This window comes from Plecotus auritus (genome assembly GCF_963455305.1).
Source record: "Plecotus auritus genome assembly, chromosome: 11".
Classification (NCBI taxonomy): Eukaryota; Metazoa; Chordata; class Mammalia; order Chiroptera; family Vespertilionidae; genus Plecotus; species Plecotus auritus.
In genome coordinates, this window is record NC_137777.1 from 27,139,766 (window position 1) to 27,167,494 (window position 27,729).

At 37.6% G+C, this 27,729-nt stretch overlaps 1 protein-coding gene across 6 annotated transcripts in view; it reads right to left on the reverse strand.

Annotated features, from left to right (window-relative positions):
• Positions 1-27,729, reverse strand: part of TAF2 (TATA-box binding protein associated factor 2) — a 72,162-nt gene that overhangs the window by 39,591 nt on the left and 4,842 nt on the right. For 4 of the 6 annotated variants that reach the window (XM_080646238.1, XM_080646237.1, XM_080646236.1 and 1 more), the window contains exons 3-10: positions 24,483-24,643; positions 14,357-14,475; positions 11,888-12,029; positions 10,573-10,804; positions 7,828-8,012; positions 3,932-4,045; positions 2,720-2,819; positions 609-694 (exon numbers count right to left, since the gene is read on the reverse strand). In XM_080646238.1, coding sequence (XP_080502364.1) covers positions 609-694; positions 2,720-2,819; positions 3,932-4,045; positions 7,828-8,012; positions 10,573-10,804; positions 11,888-12,029; positions 14,357-14,475; positions 24,483-24,643 — 1,139 coding nt within the window. Of the gene's footprint in view, positions 1-608; positions 695-2,719; positions 2,820-3,931; positions 4,046-7,827; positions 8,013-10,572; positions 10,805-11,887; positions 12,030-14,356; positions 14,476-24,482; positions 24,644-27,729 lie in introns of those variants that run through there. The other 2 variants (XM_080646240.1, XM_080646239.1) reach the window with 1 other exon arrangement.

Below are 27,729 nucleotides of genomic sequence, written 5' to 3' on the forward strand. Positions count from 1 at the left end.
AAAAATTTCACTTTATGGTTAGTAAAAATATTTAAAAATTCCCATCCAATTCAAATAATTACTAGTGTTTCCATTATTTTAAAACTTTTATGAGAACAGTATGCTATAGTAGCAGTAGAAAATTAACATGAAATAAAAGAAAAGCATTGCCCTAGCCGGTGTGGCTCAGTGGATAGAGCGTCGGCCTGTGGACTGAAGGGTCCCAGGTTCAATTCCCGGTCAAGGGCACATGCCTGGGTTGCAGGCTCCATCCCCAGTAGGGGGCGTGCAGGAGGCAGCTGATGCATGATTCTCTCTCATCATGGATGTTTCGCTCTCTCTCTCTCCCTCTCCCTTCTTCTCTGAAATCAATAAAATATATTTTTTTAAAAAAAGAAAAGCATTACATTTTTAAGTCTGTTTTAAATGTTTAAATCCATTTGTAGCCATCATATGCAATAAAAATAGTAATGAAAGGAATAATGTGGTTACCAGGGTTTGTGGCCTCAATATTATTACCTGTTAATATTACCCCTTTGGTTTGTGTGGGCCTCAACACCCAAACAAATGATCCTAAAAAAGTGATCCCATAAAAGGTTTATAGTATCATATCTGAACAATAAACATACTTATCCTTCTCTTTTCCTCCACCAAATATGGGATGTAGTAAAACTCCACCAGTTTTCAGCTCATATGCCACAATTTTGTCCAGCTCCTAAAAAAATATGAAAATCGGAGCCAGTGAAAATTTTTTTACATATAAATTTAAAATTGAACTGTGATTTCTCATTTCCTAGAATTAGAATGTAAATTTCTTAAGTAAATTAAATGAATTTGGAAAGTAATTTATACTCTTATAAACAAAGCAAACTATATTGCTGGCTAAAAGACAGCACCTAAAAGCCTTGTCTACTTTGTGACTTTAGAGCTGGCCAGTAGCCTGGCAACTTTCCTAATGGCTCTTCCCAACCTTTCTAGCTGGTTTTCCAAGTTTACTTCTTCCTTCTCTGTATTTGACTTTGATGGAGAATTTAGGGGATAAATTTATGTCAGGAATCAACATTTTAAAACTCCTTGTCTTCTCCAATATGACATACATCAAAGTAAGAAAAAAAAAGCTTAAGTGAAAAAAGGACAACACAGCTGTGCTAGAAATTCATGACTAGTTAAATAATATACAAGCAGAATAGAGAAGTGGTAAAAATCATAATGAAGTAGTTAAAAGCCAGGTCTAAATCCTGGCTCTACTACTTGCTAGCTGTGTAACTTTGGCCAAATAACTTAACCTCTCTGTGCCTCAGTTTCCTCATCTGTAAAATGGGGATAATAACACAGTAGTTAGGAAGATTAAGATGGTTAACATTTATAAAATGCTTATAATAGTGCCCAAAACATGGTAAGTGCTGTATGTCATTTCCCCTTCATTAGTTTTTGAAATGAAGAAAGGACTCTTCAGTTCTAGATGAAGAAATTCTTCTATAGTTCTAAATGTCTGAAATCTTTTACAATTACCTCTTGACTTACTTAAGTTCTAGTTGGGGTGACAAAGATAGATAAAATGAGAAAAGGAGGGAGATGAAGGGCTCTACTTAATAAGGATATTAAAGGCTAATCTTCTTCCACCTTAGAAGAAATAAGCTAAGCATGATATGATTAAAATGTATATTTACATGAATGGGCTAGGCAAACTCATTAGTCAACAGAGCCAAATATCAACAGTACAACATTGAAATTTCTTTTGAGAGCCAAATTTTTTTAACTTAAACTTCTTCTAATGCCACTTCTTCAAAATAGACTCGCCCAGGCCGTGGTATTTTGTGGAAGAGCCACACTCAAGGGGCCAAAGAGCCGCATGTGGCTCTCAAGCCACAGTTTGCCGACCACGGGGCTAGGCAAAATACAGTTGATTTTTGTCTTTTGGGCCAAATCTTTAAATTATAGGAAAAAGACTAACAATGACAGGAGCATAAATGCACTGAAGAGCTAGCAAGCATATAATAAGCACTTACTATGTACAAGGCACCATGCATATTATATGTATGATGTCTCATAATCCCCATCCATTGGGTAGATACTAATACTACTCTCCTTATACAGATGAGGCTTGGAAAGATGAACCAAAGTAACAAAGCTTGTAAATGTATGAGGCCAACTGCAAAGCAATCTGACTCCAGAACCTGGACTCTAAGTCTAAGCAAATTTAGGAAACAGAGAGATACATTAAAAATGACTACTATGAGAATTTGGAATATATCTGATAACTAACTTGATGTTTAAGGAGCTTAAATATTCTTTTCCTTAGCAAAAAAAGTCTTTAGAGGCCAACACTGATAATTGGAAATGGGATAAAATAGACCATTAGTTTTTCCCATTATAATCATTTTCAGTTTACTGGGGGAAAAAATTAGAGACTTTTGAATGACAATAAGTGTTTTACAACTATTTTTCTAAAAAAGGACATGTGTCTGGCCAGTGTGGCTCAATGGTTGAGCATTGAACCATGCACCAGGAGGTCACCGATTCCTGGTCAGGGCACATGCCTAGGTTGTGGGCTCGATCCCCAGTAGGGGGGTGTGCAGGATGTTTCTCTCATCCATGTTTCTGTATCGGTCTCCCTCTCCCTTTCTTTTACTCTAAAATCAATAAAAATAAAATAAAATAAAAAATAAAGGACATGCAACTTTGAAATCAGGAAAACATGTCTGACTTCTAAGTGGATAATAGATCTAGCTATTTTTACCTCTTTAATCCAATGGCGGTATTCATTAACTCCAAAAGTTTTTTTCATCCAAAGTCCATAAATATAGCCTGAAATTCCCTTCAGTACCCATTCATCAGACCTAAGCAACAAATAAAAATATGAACTTTTAATCATAAAAATTCTTCAGATAAAATAGAAGATTACCAGTATAGTGTATACTTCTCTGCCTTCTTAAAGAAAATGAGCTAGCAAATCATTTGGTTTTCCCACTTCCAGCTGAGTTCTACTTGTCCATTTCTTGTGCCTTTTCACATCTGGCTTCACCTTTAACTGCAGGACTGCTGCACAGTCTTAGTTCAAGTACAATGTGCCTGTGTGTGTTCTCTGGCAGTGCTGCTTCCCTCTCGCCCAAATCTGTCCACACAGTCAGCCTCTAAAATAACAGCTGCATTCTGTTATTAGCAACCCATGCATAATTATCGGTGGGATTCCAAGACCTGAAGTTTAATTACTTAATTTTTTAGTTTCTCAAGAGGAAAGGCAATTTATATCATTCATTCATTTGTTCATTCAAACATATGGCTTACCATGTTCCAGGCCCTATTCTTTAGTGAAACTCTGTAATTTAAGGAAGTTACAGATCAAGAGGCTTAACCCTCTCCCCTCTCTTCTCCAACAAGGGGGAAAAATAATATTTATAGCACAGAATGGTCACTGTTATAAATTACAATCTTAAGGGAGTTAACTGTGTTTCTTCAAATTCATCTTAAATTAATCAAAAAGAAAATAAAAAGTGGTATCTCTTACATCATTCAGATAAATTAGCAGAGCTAGGCACCAGCAGGAAAATTCCTACATCATTATCACTATTGTAGAGGACCATTATTTTGCCTTAAGCATTATCTTGAACATTACCAATTGCACTGAGCACTGACATTAGAATTTTAACTATAGTTTGCTGTACATTAAAGACATTTTATCTACAGTATTCATTCAGTTTAAGAAATTGTTGCTATCAAAATTCTTACCTTATTCTTATCGCAAATTACAAAACTAATTATATTGAATTCATGGCCAAAAATTTAGGATGAAATTTACATTCATTTTTTTCTTTAAATATATATAGAATACTGTCTTTTAAATTAACTACTGCAATTAGCACAAATGTGAGTTTACATTGCAGGAAAAGAAAATAAAAACAAAATTTCTCGATTCTTCTTCTCAGTAGTTGTAAACTTTGAAATTACTCACCAAGACATTCTGGATATGAAACATCCAAAAAACTGCTGGGCCAAGGACTGGGCTAAACACCTTCTAGTCAAAGGTGTCTCATCAATAATCATGGCACTGTGTAATAGATTTGTGCTGGAATTTTAAAAAGACAGCTATTTATAACCAGGAAAAAAACAATTATTGAGTCAAAATAAAATAAAATAATCCCACATTTAAAATAATAGAATTAAAGTTAGGAAAAAAAGAGAAAACCAGAATATTCTCCCAAAGAGCTTTTGCATCTTTTAAAATATAGCTGAAATCCATTATCTTGATATGTTCTGCTTAAAGCAAGGACTACAATGTTTCCCACTGAGTTCCATGAAAACTATATATACCTTTTGGGTGGGTAAAGGGAAGGGAAGCATCATTATGTTAATCAAAAACTAATCCTCCGAATGGCTGGGGAAGGGGGGCAATTGGGGAAAAAGGATGCATATGTAAAACTTTAGACAATAATAAATTAATAAATAAATAAATAAATAAATACTAAATAATACATTTAAAAAAAAAAAAAACTAATCCTCCTATGAAGGGCTCTTGTAATCTTTTCCAAGTAATAACTATTAATTTTTTGTGCTCTATGATTTACTTTCATATACACTGACCCATAGGAACCTTCTAACCACCCTCTGGAAAACACAAGGGCAGTATTATTATCCCCTTTTTGTTTTTTATTTTATTTTTAATATTTTTATTGATTTCAGAGAGGAAGGTAGAAGGAGGGAGAGAAACATCAATGATGAGAATCACTGATTGGCTGCTTCCTGCATGCCCCCCACTAGAGACCGAGCCTGCAACCCGGGCATGTGCGCTTGACCGGAATCAAACCCAGGACCATTTAGTCCGCAGGCCAACACTCTATCCACTGAGCCAAACCAGCTAGGGCACTCCCCTTTTCAGATATGAGAAAATTTGGGTCCAAATAGGGTAAAATGATTAACCTTGACACAAAAACTTCTAAATTTGAAACTTTTCAAAGAATGAAACAGAGAAGGGAGAGCGGTAAAGAAGATACAAAAAGAAAGAAAATGAAAATAAAGTTCTCTTTTCCTTTTTTCTTACCAAAAATTTTCTGAAAATATAAATGAATTTTGAAATAGTGTAAAGAAAAATCTCTCACTAGTTATTCACAAAATAACTTACATGATTTTTAACTGCATAAGCAGAAAAGAGACTTTTTAAAAATATGTAAAATATTCCCTCTTTTGTAATAATTTCAAGATTATGTGCTTATAGAATAAAACAACATATTTAAAGCCAGAAAAAAATCTGCCATTTTTAAGAATTAAACAATATCTTTAAGTGCATTGAAGTTAAATGAGAAATTTAGGACACTTTTATTTCCTTCTCTGACTTTCCTTCATCTTAAATTTTTGTCAAATAATTATACATTTTATAATTTACTTTTTTTCTTAAAGAATTACCTCTGACATTTGCATTTGGTTTCATAATCATGTTCCAAAAAATGACTTAGACATTAACTGTTTGTTTTTTTATATTAACTATTCTTTACTGGCTTAATTATTTACCAATGTCAGTAAATAGGCATTAACTATTCTTTAATAGTTAATGGTTGTTCCTTTTGTATCCCTTCTTCCATTTTTGGTTTCTTCCTTTTGACTCATTTGTCTGATGGACCTTTGGGGGCATTGTTTGTCAGGCCGATTATGTGAGTTCTTACATGTCTAGAAGGTCTTTCTCTTAACCCATCCTATATAATAAAAGCCTAATATGCAAATCGACCAAACGGTGGAACGACTGGTCGCTATGACACACACTGACCACCAGGGGGCAGATGCTCAATGCAGGAGCTGCCCCCAGCCTGCAGGCCCCAGGACAGCCAAGTTGGGTGCCAGTGGGAGCTCTGTGATGACCCCGCCAGTCACCCCGCAGAGGGAGGCAGCCGCCGGCGGCAGGGGGCAGGGCTGGCAAGCAGACGGCACCAGGCCAGCCAAGGCAGGTGCCAGTGAGGCCCCCCGATTGCCCTGTCGGTTGCCCCACCGATTGGCCCTGATCACTGGCCAGGCCTAGGCACCCTGTGCACGAATTTCATGCACCGGGCCTCTAGTATATGAATAATATCATAACTATGTACAGAATTTCTTGTAATTGTTGTTCCTAAAAATTCAACAGGCGTTGCTTCATTGTAGAATTTAGTTACGTAAGTAAAGTTTGGGGAAAATCCACTTTTTTCTTAGTGTGTAACTTGTTTCCTTCCTATTTAGATACTGAAATGTTTTTCCTTATCCTTGAAACTTGAGATTTCATAAAGATGTACAGTCCCTTTATATTCATTTTATCCCTTAAATCGGATGGCTCGCAGCTTCCTTCATGTCAGAGAAATGTTCTTCTATTATTTCTTTGATTTTAGAAGTAATAGATTACAGAAAATAGTTAAACAAAATCTTTAGAATCTTAAAAAAGAAAATTTTTGTTCGGTTTTATTGAGATAGAATTGACCTACAGCACTGTATAAGTTTAAAGTATAGAGCATAATGACTTGAATTACGTAATTCCAAAATGATTATCACAATAACTTTAGTTAACATTTATTACCTGGTAGACAGGGTTACAAGAAAAAAAAGAGAGAAAAAAATGTTATTTTCCTTGTGATGAGAACTTTTAAGATCTACTACCTTCACAACTTTCAAGTACACATTATATCCCCAATACTCATATTATAACAGAAAGTTTATACCTTTTTAACCACCTTTATCCAATGCCCCCACTTCACACCCCCACCACTGCTAATCACAAGTCTGATGTCTTTTTAAGTTTCATTTTGTTATAGATTCCACATCTAAGTGAAATTACACAGCCTTTGTCTTTCTCTGGCATAACTAGAAACTTTAAATGAGTATATAAGATCTACATTAGTGGTTGGCTCATTATAGGCTCAGTAAATATATGTAGAGTAATGAATGAAAAAAATGAATCTTTTTGCTCCTCTTTTTGTTCTCATCTTCCTGTTATACAAATGTTGTATCACTTATATTCTCTGTCTCTTATGCTTTCCCTCATCTCTTTAGTCTTTTCCTCTGATATCTAATAGAAATTTTCAAGCTAGTTTTCTAATATAATTTGGTTTTATGCTATTCATGGCTTATACTTTCCACATTAATAGTGATTTTTCATATAAAAGAAATTTTTGTAATTGAGATTATTCTTTTCTCATACATGCAATAAAAACTGTAGAAACTGCCCAGCTCAGTGGTTGAGCATCAACCTATGAACCAGGAGGTCAGGGTTTGATTCCTGGTCAGGGCACATGCCCAGGTTGTGGGCTCGATCCCCAGTGTGGAGCGTGTAGGAGGCAGCTGGTCAATGATTCTCTCTCTTCATTAAGGGTTCTATCTCTCTATTACTTTCCTTTCCTTTTTGAAATCAATAAATATACATTTTTGCCCTAGCCAGCTTGGCTCAGTGGATAGACTGTTGACCTGAGGACTGAAGGGTCTCAGGTTCGATTCCAGTTAAGGGCATATGCCTGAGTTGCACGCTCGATCCCCAGTAGGGGGAGTGCAGGAGGCAGCAGATCAATTATTCTCTCTCATCATTGATGTTTCTATCTCTCGCTCCCTCGCCCTTCCTGAAATCATAAAAATATATTTAAATAAATAAATAAATATTTTTAAAAACTGTAGAAACTAAAAAAAAAAAACATGTAAAACAATATCAGTTAATTCTAGATGAAAATAGTATGAGTCTTTTGGGTTATTCTAAAAGTTTTCTTCTTTATGCTTTTTTATATTCTTTAATTTTAAAAACACTAGATTTTCTACAAAGCCAACCATGTCTAAATTAAAGAAAAAATACAACACATCTTAAAATTGATCATATAATAACCATTTCAAATTTGAAGAAATACCAACCTAAAAATGCTCATAGAAGCATAAGCAGCCACTTCAACATAAGCCTCATCAATGAATACAGTCTTAAAGCAGGAGTATGGGTATCGACATGTAAGAATTTCTTCATAAAATTCAAAAACTTCATGAAGATATGATGTGGTATGTTTAAGCAATGGAAGAAGTTGGGGTAAACAAAAATGAGTAACCTGAAAATAAAAGCAAGGAAGAAATAACTTATCCTAAATAAGTTAATTTTATATTTTAAATTTCCTAAATATCTAAATTATAAATAAATGTTCATACAGGTCCTTTTTTCTTTTTTACAAATTCATGGTACTGAAAGAAAATGCTGGTGTGAAATTAGAGATTACTTTTACTATATGTACAAAATATTTATTGTACTTAAAAATCAAATTCATGATGGATTATAAGTCTGTAAAATGCTTAGAACCAATGAAAATAAAACTTTGTTTCCAAATTAAGTAAAAAATTCTTCTGCATATAAAACAAAAAAGATGTACATTTCAAAGACTTACAGATCTACCAGTAATTCAGAAATATCTAACTCAGTGAACATTGGACATGTCATAGTATTATCTTAATAATTAATAGTCAATGTTAATCATACTATCTCTACTGCACATAGAATGTCCTCCTCGATTATCTCAACTACATATTGAAAGCTGCAGGGAGCTTACTGCTTGCTAGGAAATAAATGCCTGCAACAGAAACAGTAATTCTGATTTCCTTACTAGGCTACATCACACCTTGGACATAACACACAAGTATAACATTCCATCTCATCCCAATTTATGATTCTGTACCAAATGAATGGCATCAACAGTGACAGAGATCACCCTTGCTAGAACGAGCTGGCAAGGTTTCAGGCAGGAGATCGAATTTGAGCTAATGTTTTTAAATTGGACAAAAGTCTGATAGGTAAAGAGAGGAAAAGAGGACATTCCAGATAGTGTCAGAAACAGGAAGAAATAGGGTATGATCAGGAAAATCTAAGTAAACTATCTATATTGAATATAACAAACACAAATAGGAACGTATTAGAAAAAAGCTAGAAAGGAATATTAGGGCCAAATTTTAGAAGATTTTGAAAGCCATGCTAACAAGTTCTGATTACTGCAGGATTGTGGAGGTAAGGAAAGTTTCAATGTATGATAAAAATTATTCTTCTGATAGCATTATAAAAAAATAGAGTAGAGACTGCCATAATAGTGAGGGATGAATATCTAAACATTATTAATGGGCAGGGCCCAAACTGCATCCTGATCAACACTTCTATAGGTACACAAACAAAAAATAAAATACTAGTCACCAAAAAAAGAATTCACTTTCAGACAAACCTAAATGATAGCAAATCTACTGATATTGAGGCAAAAATTAAAACTATTTGAGCCCAGCTGGTATGGCTCAGTGGTTGAGCGTCAACCCTTGAACCAGGAGATCAGGGTTCGATTCCCGGTAGGGGGCATGCAGGAGGCAGCCAATCAACGATTCTCTTTCATCATTGATGTTTCTCCCTTTCCCTTCCTCTCTCTGAAATCAATCACACACACACACACACACACACACACACACACACACACACACACACTACTTGAGATGAAAAAACTAAGATATGAGCTCTAAGTGTTTGAGAAAAATACCTAACTGTCATTTTCCTTTCTCTCATCCAATGACTCAATGTGGGAAAAAAATTCTTCCAAAATACAAAGTAGGTACTAATCAAATGTTGATTTTAAAGTTGATCATTTACCAATAATAAAATTCATTGCCAATCTAATCAGCAAATACGCTTTTAAGAGACATTGTCAAGACAGTTTTTAAAACTATTCACAAAATACTTTGAAAATTTTCCATGAGTGATTTCAAAAATCCTGTGAATTTCGGGAAAGCAAACAGAGCAAGGAGCTAACAGTAATTCTAATTTCCATGTACATAATTCAGAGTATGAGTCAACACATGGGAACCAAAATCTAGAAAAAAGAACAACAGTATAAAAAATATGTTGGAAGTGTAATAACTCAAAGAAATGCTATTGAGATATACATGGTCACAGTATAAGCCTTATATTAAAAATAATAATAACTAAAAATGAAAACATAAAAGAACTAATAGATTTCAGATTTTGGTAAATAATAGACTCATTCAAATGTTACTTTAAAAGTGTACCGTAGCCAGAGGATCAATAACCAGTGAATTACTTTCTAACTACAAGCAGTCTCATGCTTGGGGAGACCTAAAAGCACTATTGGGCCTATCAATTGATAAATGATTTGTTACAAAATATGGGATGGGGGAAAACTGGAAGAAGCGTTCATGAGTTTGTTGAGCAGAATTCTAACTCTGTCTCATCCTTTTCTCTTTTCCTCTGCATACTGAAGAATTTTGAATTACAATTTTTCAGGTCCAGAGATGTTTATAACATTTATAAACATATGCCAAACAAAAAGATGACATTTTTAATGTGCACAATTAGTTACCAAAATTAGCCTATATACTTAATCAAGATATACTTGGAGCTTTTTTGAATGTGAAGACCTCTGCTGGAAAAAATCTGAAATTTTAATATGACAATATTTTGATAGAAATTCACATCATTAAATATGTATCAGACAAGGAAACCTTTTCTCTAGAATGATATTCTTGACAGTTAAAAGAAGAGTCAAGAAAAACTTAGCATTTCATTAATACCCTTCTTTTTCTCAGGAGTGAAAGGGCGAAAGGAGAGAAAGGAGCAAGAAGCTATACCTCATGCATATATGGATCTACAAGTATTTCAAAAGGTCCAATGGCTAAGGCGATATTTGATGCAGCTGTTGGAATGGTAAGCATGTAATGGAAGGTCTTCTTCCTCATATCATGGGTATACACTGTCTCCACCAAATCGCCATTGGAAACAGCCACCATCGCAGCATCTACTGTAAATTCTAATTTCCATGTACATAATTCAGAGTATGAGTCAACACATGGGAACCAAAATCTACAAAAAAGAACAACAGTATAAAAAATATGTTGTAAGTGTAACCTAAATTGCTTTATCCGCATATAAATTATTTTAACATTCATAGAATAACTACAGTAAGCAACTTCAGCTATTTGAATACTGAAGTTTTGTTTTTTTTACTCTGCAATGTGAAAGAATTTTATTAAAGACAGAAACTTTTATCCAAATATTATCTGGCAAAACTAAAAATACTGATAATAAATTTTTTAAAATACAATTAATATTCAGAATCTATTTCATAAGTTAGAAAATGGCTTTTTTTGAGTATGTGATGCATTGTATAAATTCAAACAGTGCTGGTCAAGCCATACATAAATTTCTAGTTGACTTTCTATCAATTCAGGTCAGGTTTTATTATGTGCCAGGGTCCATAAGTGGCACTGAAACACAAAGAAATATAAGATATCATCCCTGATTTGGAGGAGTTAATAATCTCAGAAGAAAATGCATACCATAAAGTAGTATTTCAACAATATGTAGTGTACTACAGAACTATGAGCATAAACTACAATGACACACAATGAAACTAAATCTCACTATCATAGTGTTCAACAAAATAAAGCCAGATATAAAGAGCATGATGCATATGCTTCCATGTATATAAAGTTCAAAAGCAGGTGTAATTAATCTGTGGTATTTTAGAAATCAGAACAGTGATTACCCTTTGGCAGGAGACTATCAGGTAGGGAAGCAGTGAATGGAAATGGGTGGGAAAGAGACTGAGATGCTGGTAATGTTCTTATTCTTGATGTGAGTGTGGATTACATAGGTTGTTCACCTGTGAAAATTTATTGAACTTTTTATATACAACTTGTGTAATTTTTTGTTTACTTCAATATAAAGTTAAAAAATAAAGGAACTGAGATGATTTTAGAACAATATACTTACAAATGAGAGAGAAGAGAGAAGACATATTGAGGAGGAATAACTAATAGAACAAGAAAGAGGTAGAAGAGATTGGGGGAATCAAGCTGGCACTTCTCATTTTATACTAAATACATGTACTGTATTTACATTGAAAATCAAATTAACTAAAATATATAAGAATTAGTAATCTACCTTGTGGAATTCTGATACCCACAAGAGAAAACATGAGCACCTCTCTCTGCCATACTTCCCTCTACACTGGGTACCACAAAATGAAGACCTCCTTTTGGCTGATCCAAAGAAAAATTGATGTGTATCTTTAGGACCTTTAATTCTGCAACAAATAAATACACACATGCATTGATACATAAATATATAGTGGTCTATGTAATAAGAGCAAACTTACACTGAATATAAAAAGGCTCATGAAAAACCACACTCCTTAACCAAACTCAGGTTTTTGCCATCTCTCCACCGAGGTTAACTCAATAGCCTGCCTTCACAGGTGTCCTTGGCTCCACTCAATTCTAGTCACTGCTGTGTTCTTGGAGATGAAGCTTTGGCTATGCCATGTCCTCATGTCAACATTCCTGACAATGCTACACTGCTTAAAGAAAAAAATCACAACTCCCACATCGGATGCTTAAGTCCTCCTCTTCTAGGTCCAATTGAAGACATATTTTTCAGGTTAAACATATGGTGATGGAAGATTTGACTCTGGGTGCTGGGCACACAATGCACATACAAATGATGTATTATAGAATTGTACACTTGAAACCTATGTAATTTTATTAACTAATGTCAGCCTAATAAATTTAATAAAAATTAAAGGACATAGAAACTCCCCACAAAAAATTTTTTTTAAAAAACATACAAAAAGCAGACTGACAAAAATAAAAAATAAAAAGTTTGTTCTATTATTACATTTCCCCATAGATAGTTAACCATAGTTGACTCAGGGAGGAGATGAAGAAGTGAAGGGTAGGGTAGATGAGAAAGCTTACCCAAAAATTTACATTATGCATTATTTATTACATGGGTTTTTTTCTATCTCGCTTGATTTCTACAGAATGTGTTGCTTTCATATTAAGTTTAAAAGTTGTTTCTTTTAATTTCCCCAAAACATTATAACCATACTAGAGGCCCGGTGCACGAAATTCGTGCATGGGGGGAAGTGTCCCTCAGCCCAGCCTACACCCTCTCCAATCTGGGACCCCTCGAGGGATGTCGGACTTCCCTCTCACAATCCAGGACTGCTGGCTCCCAAGTGCTCGCTTGCCTGCCTTCCTGATTGTCCCTAACCACTTCTGCCTGCCAGCCTGATCACCCCCTAACCACTCCCCTGCCAGCCTGATTGATGCCTAACTGCTCCCCTGCCAGCCTGGTTGCCCCTAACTGACATCCCCTGCTGGCCTGGTCACCCCTAACTGCCCTCCCCTACAGGCCTGGTCCCCCCTGATCCGGGACACCCTTCAGGGCAAACCAGCCGGTCCCCACCCATGCACCAGGCCTCTATCCTCCTATCTAATAAAAGAGTAATATGCAAATTGACCATCACTCGGTTGGCTGCCCCTATGTGGTCAAAGATCCTGCCCCCATGTGGACACAAGATGGCCAGCAGGGGAGTGGGGTGGCCTGGGCGAGGGGCCAGTGGTGGTTTGCAGGCTGGCCACGCCCCCCAGTGACCCAAGCGGAGGCCCTGGGATCTGGGATTTATTTATCTTCTATAATTGAAACTTTGTAGCCTTGAGCGAAAGCCAGGGCCGGCCAGAGAGGGCGGAAAGCTTGGCTTCCTCCATCGCCAGGGAAAACCAAGCCTCCTGCTCGCTCCGTGGATTTGGGTTAATTTGCATACTTGCTCCTGATTGGCTGGTAGGCATGGCTTGTGGGTGTAGCGGAGTGATGGTTAATTTGCATGATTCTCTTTTATTAGTGTAGACGCACTATTCCCAATTTCTGAACATACAATGATGACTTTCCATGTCTGTACCCTAAGTTAGGCAAAACTCTCCCCTCAAAATAATCCCCCCCCACACAAAAACTAGTAAAAATATGCAAAATCAAAACAAAATGTCTTTTACTTCCTTATCATGATTAATTTTTATAAGGCCAAATAAAGGTAGGCAAAAAGTTATATATAATAATTATAATGGCTATAAATATATTAAAAAAAAAAAGGAAATTTAGAAATAATAAGACTATGCTCAAAAGTATGCAGAGTGGGTGTTATAAACCCTACGTTCTAGCCTTGACTCTACTATTAATAAATGACCTTCAGCAGGTCACTTACTCTCTTTCAACTTCAGATGACTCTTCTGTAAAAGGAAGGAATGATGATTTTTTAGGATCCTTCCTGATATAAAATGCTATAATTCTAAACTGATTTGATATTGTGTGGAATCTCAAATATCGATAAACCGTTCCAGTCATCTGATTTTTTTTTAAATAACTTTTACTTTAAAAACAACAGTGAAATTAGTTGGTTTCTGTCACACCCCTTCATTGCTATTTTCCTGTTAGCCCATGATCTTTAAGGAAAAAAAAAGATTCTAACTTGTGATTATTTATTTTTACAATTTTGACATCATTTTCATGTCAAGGTTCTAGTCACGAAACCTAACATGATTGTACTGCACATTCAATATAGTCTTGGTATTTTACCATCAACGTGTTTCCATAACTCTGATGGAACCTTAATGCAAAGTTCTCCATTTCCTGCATCAGGATCCACAGCACTCACTGCAGCTGCATAAGCATTGGAAAAATAATTGAGATTTCTCCTGGGGATAAAAAAAAGAAAATAGCTTTAACAATATGCCCTATAGTTTACCAAGCATTTTCTTAAATATTTGATAGCATTTGTTTGTAAGCATTACATAGTCTTAAATAATTCATAAGAATGCTTTATAGCCATATAACTATTGCTCTACTCACCAAGACAAAAACTACTGAACTACAAATTCAATGACATACAGTCCACTCACCAATGCTATCCTATATAATAAAGAGGTAATATGCTAATTGGTCATCACGCCCTCACAAGATGGCGGCACCCATGGCCACAAGATGGTGGCACCCATTCCCCTAGTCCTGCTGGGGGGCGGCAGACACAGGAGTCCCCTCAGCCCCACTGACAGAGAATTTTCATGCGACCATTAAAAAATCCTTACCCAAGGATATGATTATTTCTTTTAGCTCATCCGTTCTTGGGGAGCAGGCCTAAGCCAGCAGGTGGGCATCCCCCAAGGGGCCCAGACTGTGAGAGCGTGCAGGCTGGGCTGAGGGACCCCCGTGAGCATGAATTTTCATGCACCAGGCCTCTAGTATGATTATGATTATCATATTATCCAATAATTTTGGAATGCCAAAGCCAATACACTTTCCTGATATAAATGTACAGAATACATGTAGAATTTAAGAAATAATTATACTTTATCAATCTGGTAAAAATTTGAGTAGATTTAACAGGCCTTATAATCTGAGAGATATTAAGGTGACTAGAGGTCCAGTGCACAAAATTCATGCACGGGGGGAGGGGGGGCAGGGGTGTCCCTCAGTCCAGCCTGCACCCTCTCCAATCTGGGATCCCTCTTACAATCCAGGACGGCTGGATCCCAACTGCTCGCTTGCCTACTTGCCTGATTGACCCTAACTGCTTCTGCCTGCCAGCCTGATCACCCCCTAACCACTCCCCTGCCAGCCTGATAGATGCCTAACTGCTCCCCTGCTGGCCCAATTGCCACTAACTGCTCCCCTGCTGGCCTGATTGCCACTAACTGCCCTCCCCTGCCAGCCTGGTCACCCCTAACTGTCCTCCTCTGCAAGCCCGGTCGTCCCCAACTGCCCTCCCCTGCTGGCCCAGTCACCCCTAACTGCCCTCCCCTGCCGGCCTGGTTGCCCCCAACTGCCCTCCCCTGCAGGCCTGGTCCCCCAAAACTGCCCTCCCCTGCCGGCCTGGTCACCCCCAACTGCCCTCCCCTGCAGGCCTGGTCCCTCCCAACTGCCTGCCCCTGCTGGCCTGGTCACCCCCAACTGCCCTCCCTTGCAGCCCTGGTCACCCCTAACTGCCCTCCCCTGCAGGCCTGGTCGCCCCCAACTGCCCTCCCCTGCAGGCCTGGTCCCCCCCAACTGCCCTCCCCTGCAGGCCTGGTCCCCCCCAACTGCCCTCCCCTGCAGGCCTGGTCCCCCCCAACTGCCCTCCCCTACAGCCCTTGTCCCTCCCAACTGCCCTCCCTTGCAGGCCTGGTCACCCCTAACTGCCCTCCCCTGCAGGCCTGGTCCCTCCCAACAGCCCTCCCCTGCTGGCCTGATCACCTACAATTGCCCTCCCCTGCTGGCCATCTTGTGGCGGCCATCTTGTGTCCACATGGGAGTGGCCATCTTTGACCACATGGGGGCAACCATCTTGTGTGTTGGAGTGATGGTCAATTTGCATATTAGGCTTTTATTATATAGGATTAAAACATATGAGGAAGCCCAGCTGGTTTGGGTCAGTGGATAGAGCGTTGTCATGGGACTGAAGGGTCCTGGATTCGAGTCCGGTCAAGGGCACAATATTTTTTAAAAAATCAAACCACCTGATGGTCTTGATACACAAAACATATGAAGATGGGAATCAATTCCTCAAAATGTAATACTGCTCCTCATCACTCCCCAGTGCATGACAATGTAAGCTTAATGAGTAAGGGGAACTCTGGACTGGTTCACTGTTATATCCCTTATATACCAGAGGGGGGGAGGGTACTTGATAAATTTATTTGTTCAATAGTTACTTGATTTTATCTCCCATTGGGTGAAAACAATACACAGAAGTCTAGTGGAAATATGAAAACATTGTTCTCATCTGATTTTCTAATTTTACTCCATAAAAAAACCTTACATGTACACATATTACATTTCCTCCCTGAAATCACTTAAAGGAATATGGAAGAAATGGAAAAAAGAAAGACAAGGAATGGCAAGAGCAAGAAAACAGATGAAAGAGCAACACAATGAGCCATATTCTCACTGTCACCTTTATGTCTCTCACCTGCCATTAGATGAATGCACAAGGTAAAGTTAGTGACATTTTCACTAGTTTGGTAAATTTGTAATCTACAGAATGATTACAAGGAAAAGCCATTAAAGAAAATATTCAGTTATACATTCTTAATTTGATAGAGGTCATTCTTCGCCTATCTCCACCTCTCTACTAACTAGGAAAGATGTAGTATTAACTATGGCTTTTAACAAGTACCTAACGTAAAGCTCTGGAATTAAACAGATTGCTCAATAATTTTAATAATTTCTATTAGATAAGTATGTAAAAGGTGTAAAACTTTAGGGTCACAATAAAAACTCAGTTCTCACATACTACCCATTCTTAGAATTATAAGACAGTAAAAATAATTTTTTTCTTTGGTATGCACCTCTATAAAATACGTTTTTATTGATTTTAGAAAGGGAGAGAGAGATAGAAACATTAATGCATCAACATTGATTGGCTACCTCCTGCATGCCCGCAACCTGGGCATGTGCCCTGACCAGGAATCGAACTGGGGACCTCTTGGTGCATAGGACTACGTTCAACCAACTGAGCTACACTGGCCAGGCTACAACTCTATAAATTTTAACGCATGTGTAACTACCACCACAATCAGGATAGAGAACAGTTTCATTATCCCAAAAGGTCTCTTGTGCTATGCCTTGTGTCAAAAAAATGGAACAGCAGCCCAGCCAGCATGGCTCAGTGATTAAGTGTTGACCTATGAACCAGGAGGTCAAGGTTCGATTCCCAGTCAGGGCACATGCCCAGGTTGTGGGCTTGATCCCCAGTGTGGGGCGTGCAGGAGGTAGCCGATCAATGATTCTCTCTTATCAGTGATGTTTTTCTCTCCCTTTCCCTTCCTCTCTGAAACCAATAAAAATATTTATATTTTTCTAAAGTGTTTTTTTTTTAAATGGAACAACAGAATGTAACCTCTTGAGGCTGGCTTGTCCCACTCATTACGTTTCTGAAATTTATTAAAAGTATTACATGTACCACCATTGTTGCTTTTTACATTGAATAGTATTCTATTATATAGATTGTGCCACAGATTCTTTATTCATTCACCCATTGAAGGGCATCTGGGTTGTTTCCAGCTTGTGGCTATCACAAATAAAGCTGTTATGAACAAACTAGAGGCCCAGTGCAAGAATTCGTGCACCAGTGGGGTCCCTTGGCCTGGCCTGCAGAATCGGGCCAAAAACGGCTCTCCGACATCCCCCGAGGAGTCCCAGATTGCAAGAGGGCACAGGCCAAGCTAAGGACCCCACTGGTGCACCATCGGGGCTGGGGAGAGACACGGGAGGTTGTCCAGCCAGGGAGGGACCACAGGAGGGCTCCAGGGCATGTCTGGCCCGTCTCACTCAGTCCCAATCAGCCAGACCCCAGCAGCAAGCTAACCTACCAGTCGGAGTGTCTGCCCCCTTGGTGATCTGTGCATGTCCTAGCAACTGGTCGACCTGTCAACTGTCTGTGCCCTGGTGGTCAGTGCATATCATAGCGAGCAGTTGAGCAGCCTTAGCATATCATTAGCATATTACGCTCTGATTAGTTGAACGGCCGATTGGTTGACCAGACACTTAGCATATTAGGCTTTTATTATATAGGATGAGTATCAGTTTTTTTGTGACTTTAATTTTCATTTCAGGAGTACAAATACACAGAAGTGGGGCTCCAGAGTGATATGGTAAACATACGTTAAGTTTTTAGGAATCTGCCAAATAGTGTTCCTCTGTGTTCCTATCAGCAGAATATGAAATTGCCAGTTGCTCCTCCTCATCATTGCCAGCACTTAGTTAATGTAACATCTAATTTTAAAGACTACTTATACATCTATAGATTACAATTTATTTTCAATAAAATTTCAAAAACAAGAAATTTGAGATAGTTACAAAACTTATAATTTCCCTGTTATCTGTGAAAGGCAAAATTAAAAAATAATCGTTACACAAAATGCCAAATTTAGACATCACATATTAAGCTGCTCAGTTTCTTTATGGGAAATTATTCTCTTAATGTCCTCATTTCCTCAGAAAAGGTAAAGTAATCCAAATAAAATGGTGAGTCATTAGAAATGAAATCTAATAGGAAGTCAGTTATAAGGAATACTTTTCTCATGGTTTGGATTTCAGTGTTTGCTTTCATAATAAGAATCAAATGTTTTCTTTCATAATAATCTCATAAAAGCCAAAAGCTACAAGGCAAGATTATAATAAATGTTTTCAATTTTCAGAATAATAATGACTACAAAATATTAATGTGCTCTTGCTTTATAACCACCCCACTCCACCCCACCCCACAAACTCCCAGTCCTCCTCAAGGAAATAAAACTGAAAGACGAGTAATGCTGTAGGGGATACTGAAAAACTGGAAAATTAAGATGATGGAATCCTATATAATAAAGAGCTAATATGCTAATTAGACCAAACAGCAGAACAACCATTCAGACAACCATCCAGACGACCTTCCGGATGACTGTCCGGACAATCTTCCAGACGAAGCCGGGGCTGCGAGGGCTGAGCCCCTTGCACGAATTTCATGCATCGGGCCTCTAGTCTATTATAATCATCCACATTTTATTAAAATAATCTGTTAATTCTTTGTCAAATAAAGAACATGTACTTCTTAAAACTATAGGTGCAGTCCTGGCTGGTTTTGCTCAGAGGTTAGAGCACTTGTCCACAGACCAAAGAGTCTTAGGTTCAATTCCCGATCAAGTGCACGCACCTGGGTTGCAGGCTCAATCCCCAGCCCCGGTTGGGGTTTGTGTGGGAGGCTACCAATCAATGTGTCTCTCTCACATCCATGTTTCTCTCTCTCTCTCTTTCCCTCTCTCTCTCTCCTTACCTCCCTCTCTTTTACTCTCTCTATAAACCAATGGAAAAAATATCCTCAGGTGAGGATTAACAACAACAAAAACTATAGGTGCAGATTTTGCAAGCCGTAAGATTCAATTATTTTTCTCTATTTTAAAAATATTTCATGGAAGCACAATTTACATCAGAAAAGTATATATACTCTAAGTATATAGCTCAATGAACTTTCACAAAACCAAAGCCAGTATGCAGAACAAGAACAGAATTTTACCAGCCTCTAGAAGCCCTCTTGTGCCCTCTGATAACCACTAACCAAGCCCCACTTCCCACCACCAAGGAAAACTCATTATTATGACATCTAATGTGCTAGATTAACAACTTAATATACATTATCTTGTATCTGACTTCTTTTACTTGATGTTAAGTTTGAGAGATCCATCCATATTATTACATTTAGTTGTTGGTCATTCGTTCTTATTACTGTTTGGAATTCCAATAGTGTGAGAATACACGACAATCTACTATTCTACCATTGATGCATCTTTAAGTAATTTCCAGTGTTGACTATTATAAATGTTGCTGTGAACGTTTCTGTGTGAATTTGTTGGTGAACACATGAACATGCTTCTATTAGGTGTATACCTAGGAGTGAGACTGTCAATCATAGAGTATGCATATATTCAAACTGAATTTACTTTTCTACTAGCAGTGTTTGAGAGTTCTAATTATTCTACATCTGTGTCAACACTCAATTTTTTCCTTGCCTTTAGTTTTGATAGTTTACATACAGGGGGAAAAAAACAAACCCAGCCAACAGAAATTGATTGTTGGAACTTTGAAAAGTTGAGACTTTTCAAGCAAAATAAAAAAGGTCTTCTCAAAGTGGCAACACCTATCTAGGAAAGGAAAAGAAACACAGATGAAGAAAAGAAGTCAGCTACTGTAGGCCATCTATCTACAGAAAGAGGTTCTCTGACAAAGTCTACATTTATTTTATTCTAAGAAGAAATATAGAAAAAGAAAAAAAAAAAAAGGAAAAAAAGAGAAAGAACACACCAAAGAGTCCTACCCATGGAGGCAAACTATAATCTGCAATGAGAATATTATCCAGAACAAAATTGCATGCAGATTTCAGAGATTGAAATGATTTATAAAGTGGGCTATTTTTTCTTGTTTTTAATGTCCACGTAAATATCTGCCATTTGATAGAGCCATTGATATTGAGCAAATTCAGTATCCATCTTTTTTAGGCTATACTTAAAGTTGTTTAGGGAAATGATTCTATATGAGAAATATCTACCATGTTCTTTGATAGGAATTAAATGTATAATTTTTCCAGTAAATTAGGTTTATCTAAAATACATAAGATTCAAACACAAAATATATTTGGAGAAACTTCAAGTGCTGCAATTATTTTATTTTTCCAGCAAACAATAAGCTTGGAGGAGGGGGCGCGGGGAGGAGGAGAGAAAAAGAGAGAAAGCCTTAAAGATGTTACGTAAGCCATTGGGTTTTTAGTTGCTAGTACAGGTAAGTTAACATTCAGTTGGTTAAAATAGGTAGAAATGCCTTTTCGTCTCTTATGTTTCCCTTTCTTACAATCCTCCTATAGTTCAGAGGGGCTGAATCTCAACCAAGGTAAGTAAGCACACCCTTTCCATTAAAAATAGGAGGGCCTGGAATCTTAACTTTAAAACAAATAAGAAAATGTGACGAAGTAGTACATTACTTCTTTGAATGTTAGGACATTCTTGTATGTATTAAAGATCACATTTTACCACCGATAATTTTAAGTATAATTTTCAATTTCAAAACTGTCAAACAGCCCTAGCCGGTTTGGCTCTCTGGATAGACTGCTGTGGTTGGCAAACTGCGGCTCGCAAGCCACATGCGGCTCTTTGGCCCCTTGAGTGTGGCTCTTTCCACAAAATACCACCGCCTGGGCAAGTCTATTGAAGAAGTAGTGTTAGAAGAAGTTTAAGTTTAAAAAATTTGGCTCTCAAAAGAAATTTCAATTGCTGTACTCTTGATATTTGGCTCTGTTGACTAATGAGTTTGCCGACCACTGGGATAGACATTGGTCTATGGACTGAAGAGTCCCAGGTTCGATTCCTGGTTAAGGGCACATGCCCAAGTTGCGGGCTCGATTCCCAGTAGGGGGCGTGGAGGGGGCAGCCTATCCATGATTCTCTCTCATCATGGATGTTTCTAGCTCTCTCCCCTCCTCCCTTCCTCTCTGAAATCAATAAAAATATATCTTTTAAAAAAACTGTCATACATTTTTTTTGTTTCAACTTTAGTAGGAATTTTATTGGCTTATTGAAAAAAGTAAGTTATTTTAGAAACAGGAAAGGTAACAGAAGTATCTAAGGATATGCTAATGACCTTAACTATCTGCCTTTCCCAAAGTTCCCTTCAAAAATGTCACCCATGGGCATATTTTTCATATCTAATTGCTAAAAAAAAAAAAAAAAAAGCAACATTTCTTCTGAATAACTGGTATGTTTCTGTCTTGTATCTTATGAATCTTACAAGTAATAAATAATAGTGTTTTTATAAGTCATACTGGTTCCCTCTTTGGGATGATAATCAGAAATATCAAAACCAAATCTAGTTTTCCTTGAGTAACTTAATAGTGTATACATACCATCCTTTATTTTTTTACCCTACAACCAAAAAAAAAAAAAAAAGTCTATAGGCTAATTTCATTAGGAACTTTAAAAAAAACTACCCATATATATAAAAAGCCAGGGGCCTCACGACCAAAACAACCGGACGGTCGACCAAACAGGCTGCGTGAGGCGACCAGGCCAGCAGGGGGGTTAGTGAGGGACGACCAAACGACTGAACATCAGGCTGCGTGGGGCAACCAGGCTGGCGGGGGGGCAGTTGGGGACAACCAGGCTGGCATGGGGGGCAGTAAGGGGTGACCAGACCGGCAGGGGGCAGTTGGGGGTGACCAGGCCGGCAGCGGGGACAATCAGGCTGGCAGGCAGGTGAGCAGTTAGGAGCCAGCAGTCCAGGATTATGAGAGGGATGTCCGACTGCCGGTTTAGGCCCGATCCCTGGATTGGGCCTAAACCGGCAGTGGGACATCCCCCAATGGGTCCCAGATTGGAGAGGGTGCAGGCTGGGCTGAAGAGACCCCCCCACCCCCGTGCATGAATTTCGTGCACCAGGCCTCTAGTCCTATATAATAAAAGCTTAATATGCTAAATGTCCGGTCACCCAGTTGGCTGTTCAACCAATCAAAGCATAATATGCTAAGGCCACTCAACAGCTCGCTATGATGAGCACTGACCACCAGGGGGCAGATGTTCTGACCCGTAGGTTAATTTGCTGCTGGGGTCCAGCCGATTGGGACTGAGCGAGAGGGGCTGGACACACCCTGAAGCCCTTCCGCAGTCCCTCCCCAGCTGGCCAACCTCTCACATCCCTCCCTAGCTCTGATCTTGCACCAGTGGGGTCCCTCGGCCTGGCTATTTTTTCCTATCACTTCACATTATTATTTTTTTTAACAATTTCTTAAGTGAGTTCTTCCTCGGTACTTCAACTGTCCTTTCGTTCTTTTCTTTTTCTTTTTCATGGATGCCATGTTCTTTGGAAGCTTGTTTAGACCAAGTTAATGGCCTTTTAGGCTTCCTCCACATGAGTAGTTCACTTTTTGAATAATAAGATTATATGTGACAGGGGAAGCCATCAGGATTTTAGAGATGCTTAGGTGGGGCATGGCCAAAAAAAGGTTGGGAACACTGCTTTAGATGGTGATCCTCAAGCTTTAATTTGCATCAGAATCACCTGACAGGCTAGTAAAAACACAAGCTGCAGGACCCCACCTCTTGTTTTCAGTCAGTAGTTCTGGGATAATGCTTGGGAATTTGCATTTCTAACAAATTCCCAGGTGATGTTGATGCTGCTTGTCTGGGAATCATACTTTGAGAAACTGCTGCCTTAATGCACTTATTACACATTTAAAGGAGTACTTAACTAAACAGTTTATAATTTTAAAAAAAGATTTTATAGTTTGGAACATTCTACCCCAAAACATTGAGAATCACAGAAATGATATAAGCCAATGCTATCAAAGCTTTGAAAATAAAAGTGCCAGTATTTAAATCAGTACAAATCTTACTGGAACACAATCAAGTAAAATGCTAAGAAGAGCCTTAACAATGATAAGTAATCTATAATTCAAATGCAAAAATAACTAATCTGTTCCAAAATACTTACTCAACATTACTTATGATCACAACAACTGGAAATTGTACAAATGCCAAACTAGAAAATAAGCATTCAAACTACAGCAGACTAAATGGAATGTTAACCGACCATAAAAATAATAAAAAATGAAGCCTATCATATTAAACATGGAATAGTGAAAACAAAGTATTTAAATGAAAAAAGCAGAACAAAAAACTGATCACAACATATGTTTACTGATAAAAATAACAAGTAGCTTTAAGACATGCAATATTTAAGATAAAGAATGAGATATTTCAGACAGAATATTTTATATGATATTCTAAAGTAGTTAAAAATTTTTATAGAATATTTTAAAGTAGTCTCTGGTCTATAGATTATGATGACCATCTAACTTATTAAAAATTACATTTAATATTTATGAAGTAAATATTTTTTAAAACATCAAAAGTAAAAAAAAAATGGCTAAGAAAACTTATTTAAAGTTCTCCAATAGTACTTCTTTAAAACTGTAGACTGAAGAAGGAAAACTTAATAATTTACTATGTTGGGCAGAGCTAGTAAAATTTTTTAAACCGAATGTGCAGAGTAGTAAAAGCAATAGAAATTATAATTAGAAAAAAAGCAAACAAACTTGGAAACCAGAATCTAATAATAATCTTGGAAAACTCAACTGAAAAAATTAATCAAATTATGTGAAAAAAATGATAGTTAGAAATAGCAACTTTTATAGTGTATAACTTACTGTTTTGATTCATTGTGACAAACTTCCAAGGTCGGATCATTATAAATAAAAGCAGCTTCTAAATCATTGATCCTTACTCGGTATATTCTACACTGTTTGCTGTTCAACTTGATTCTATTCAAGTTTGCAACTGTGGGAAATATAGTCAGTTCCACAAATCCCTGTAAAGATAAATAATAATAATTTCATTATAATTAAGATTGGTATGTTTTAGAACATATTTCTTTGATTTCACACAGTACACTCCATAATCCCAAATAGCTATATACATACAAGTGCTCTCCAAGTATCTTCATTTCAAACATGTCCTAGTGACTGAGTGGATATAAATTATGTATGCTTTATCATCCTGGTAGTTCACATTCACTACCAGTGAAAATTAGACCATTTGCTAGGAAAAAAGTAAAAGGACTCACTACTCTCAAATGTAGTAATTGCTAATCAGACTGGAACCCAAACAGAGAGGAAGGAAAAAGAATGACAGAGCAGAAAGAGAATCAAAACCATGTCAGTGAGTGAAAAAACATGCCCCGCCCCCCAAATAGGATTAAAAAAAAAAAAAAAAAACCTACATCGATGAAGCTAACAAGTATGAGAGGTAAATCAGAAATGTGAAGAGGCAAGAGCTACAAAGGATACTCAGTTAAGTAGAGAAAATCTGTTGCTGCCTCTTAGAGCAGCAGATACTTCAAGATGCTGGATGAGTTCGAACCAAGTAGACTCAGAGACCATACACATGTAGTTCTACCATGTTAGCTGTGTGGTGAGCAATCTATCTGAAAAATGTACCTAAGACATGAGAGACAGCTAAATACACTGACTGGCCACCACCCTCTTGTGTTCAATCAATTGGAAAAGACAGACCAATGAAACATGGAATATCTGCCGAAACCGATTTGGCTCAGTGGATAGAGCATCAGCCTGCAGACTGAAGGGTCCAGGGTTCGATTCCGGTCAAGGGCATGTACCTTGGTTGCGGGCACATCCCCAGTGGGAGGTGTGCAGGAGGCAGCTGATCGATGTTTCTAGCTCTCTATCCCTCTCCCTTCCTCTCTGTAAAATATCAATAAAAATATATTTAAAGCCAAAACCGGTTTGGCTCAGTGGATAGAGCGTCAGCCTGTGGACTGAAAGGTCCCAGGTTCGATTCCGGTCAAGGGCATGTAACTTGGTTGCGGGCACATCCCCAGTAGGAGGTGTGCAAGAGGCAACTGATCGATGTTTCTCTCTCATCGATGTTTCTGACTATCTATCCCTCTTCCTTCCTCTCTGTAAAAAATCAATAAAATATATTTAAAATATATATATATATATATATATATATATATATATATATATATATATATATTAAAAAAAAAAAGAAACATGGAATATCTGTCCAGTAAGTTAAATAAATATCTTAGGTTTGAACACTGATGTTCTCAAACACAAAATATGGGAGGGCATAAAATGTAACATTTCAGGGGCTGCAAACTGAACAGAAAAATCTCAGAGGCTGCAACAGGAAAAGCTAAGATGAAATATAGGCAGAAAACATAGAAGGCCAGATTATAACAATAATAATGGCTACTGTTTCATGAGCACTACTATACACCAGATTTTATACTACTTTTCTATGTTCTCTCTAATTCCAATAACAACTTTAAAAGGACTATGTTATACATTTATAGATAACAGTTTAGAAATTATATTATTAACAAATGGAAAATTGAGATTCAAATCTACTTCTAAATGATTCCAGTTGATTTCCATCCATTATGCCATGTCTCTCAGTGTAAAGCTTTTAAAATACATGCAAGAATTTTTAGATAACATCCAACCCAAATGCTCAAAAACCTAGAGATCCAGTAGCTTTTTCCCTCCTTCCAAAATAGGAGAAGAGCCATACATCCTTAAACTAAACCATCTGGACAGATCTATGTGAAAGCAAATGAAAACAGAAAGAGCAAATTCAAAAATATTGTTGATGAAGTCTCTGTGTTTAAAGGTGTAAACTGTGAGCAACTGTAGGAAAGAAGACCCAAAATCCCTTAATTAGCACATCAGCAATGCACTTACCAATCTACACAAATCAGTTTGGATCAGTTGAAAGACAGCAAGCAGAACCAAGATAATGTCAAAAGTAAACCAGAAAAGATTATGGAAAGTGCTGTCAACAGCTAGCTATATGGGTGAGACATAAGAACAGGATTTGGTTAACAGTAAACTAAACTAAGGTTAACAGTAGTAAAATAGTGAATGATGTGTATTTCATGAAGATAAGGAAAGCCCAGTCTCCTTGAATTCTCAGGTCTCTGACACCACCTAGAGCCCTAACCTGTACCTGCCTGCAATGCTCAATCCCATTGATTGGCATCCTTAGCAGCTGGTGTAACTGTAAACTCCCAGGTCATCTAACATCTCACTCACTCTCATCTCTTCCTTGCTCCTTGCTCTCTCCCCACCTCACAGCTGACCATCCTCCTAGAGTCCCTACCCTACTTTAAGTAACCTCTCCTGTTGCCATTCAACCTTTTCAAAAAATCCTTCTCTACCTTCTAGCCTTACATGAAACGTCTCTTGAATCCCCCTTGACAAGAAGCTACCTTTTCTTTCATTCACTATAAATTAGAGGAGGGGAAAACAGGAAACCTAGTTTCCACTGCTACTCCTGAACCATTTACAGATTTTAGAGCATGCAGTAAATGAGCAAGGGTAGTATGGCATCACTGTCAAATTAAATGTACATGTTCTGGAGACAGACTGCCTGCATTCAAATCCCAGCTCCACCACTAATTAAGTGTATGATCTTGGGCTAAGTTACTCTAGCTCTCTGTACCTCCGTTTCCTCATCTGTAAAACAGGAATAATGACACTATCTACCTTTTAGTGTTATTATGACAATGGAGCAATTTAATACATAGAAAGCACTTAAAATCATAGCTGGTATTTAATATATGCCCATTATTCTTTACTTCTTTTCCTTTGTGTTTATGCCATACAAGTTATATTATCCTCCCAAATTCCCCAACATTCACTGAAGGCTCAGACTCTCCCTTTCTAACCCATCTCTGCCATCACTCTAAGTTACCTGACTGAAGGTATATCTGATCCATTGAGTAACACAGCTTCAAAATTCCTTGACTTCAATTCCTATGATCTTCACTTCCATTAAGGGACAACAATCAAGATCACACTCTTGAAGACAGCTCATCCCTCTGATGCTGACAATTTTAAACCAGAATGCCTACGATTTCTATCCTTTTGC